The sequence below is a fragment of the Plasmopara halstedii genome (assembly GCF_900000015.1).
Source record: "Plasmopara halstedii genome assembly, contig: Scaffold_323, whole genome shotgun sequence".
Classification (NCBI taxonomy): Eukaryota; Oomycota; class Peronosporomycetes; order Peronosporales; family Peronosporaceae; genus Plasmopara; species Plasmopara halstedii.
In genome coordinates, this window is record NW_020187244.1 from 1686899 (window position 1) to 1687413 (window position 515).

General features: G+C 45.0%; 1 protein-coding gene across 1 annotated transcript in view; it reads right to left on the bottom strand.

Moving 5' to 3' along the window:
- Positions 1–240: 240 nt before the first annotated feature.
- The window catches only part of PHALS_08828 (retroelement pol polyprotein), a gene marked incomplete at both ends in the record, with an annotated part of 552 nt that continues 277 nt past the window's right edge, over positions 241–515 (bottom strand). The window contains one exon of the mRNA XM_024724246.1: positions 241–469. Coding sequence (XP_024575143.1) covers positions 241–469 — 229 coding nt within the window. The remainder of the gene's footprint in view (positions 470–515) is intronic.

A 515-nucleotide genomic window follows, 5' to 3' on the forward strand; every position in this document is an offset into this window, starting at 1 on the left:
TAACTCTTGAGTCAATAACTCTTCAAGGTGCGTAACCGACGCGATGTTGTTGTGCTGGATACTATACCCTCGCAACCATGCTGCCGCGGAGTCAGTGAGACTTGGCAGAAGGAATGCCAACGGTCTCTCTTGTGGTGCCTCGTCATCGTACGAAATGTTCTTCGAAGACAAAAATAGCTTGGCGCGAAAGAAGAAGTCTGCAACATCTCCTTTGCCATCAAACTTCGGTGCTGATATCCCTTATGCACGCAGTCCACGCGGATTGTTACTGTCACGCGGTGCCGGACGAATTGCTGATATCATGTCTTGCTGCATTTGCATCTGTTGTTGTATCATGTTCCGTTGCTCTTGCAGCATGTGCATCATCATCTCCATCGGATTTACTTCTTGTGCCATTGTCTCCACGTCTTTTGTCTTGTTTATTTCTTGTTTATGTTGCTTGTTATGTAACTTGTTATTATTCTTGGCACTGATTGGACGAGTAAAATACAGTCGGCGAAAGTAGATTACTTCTT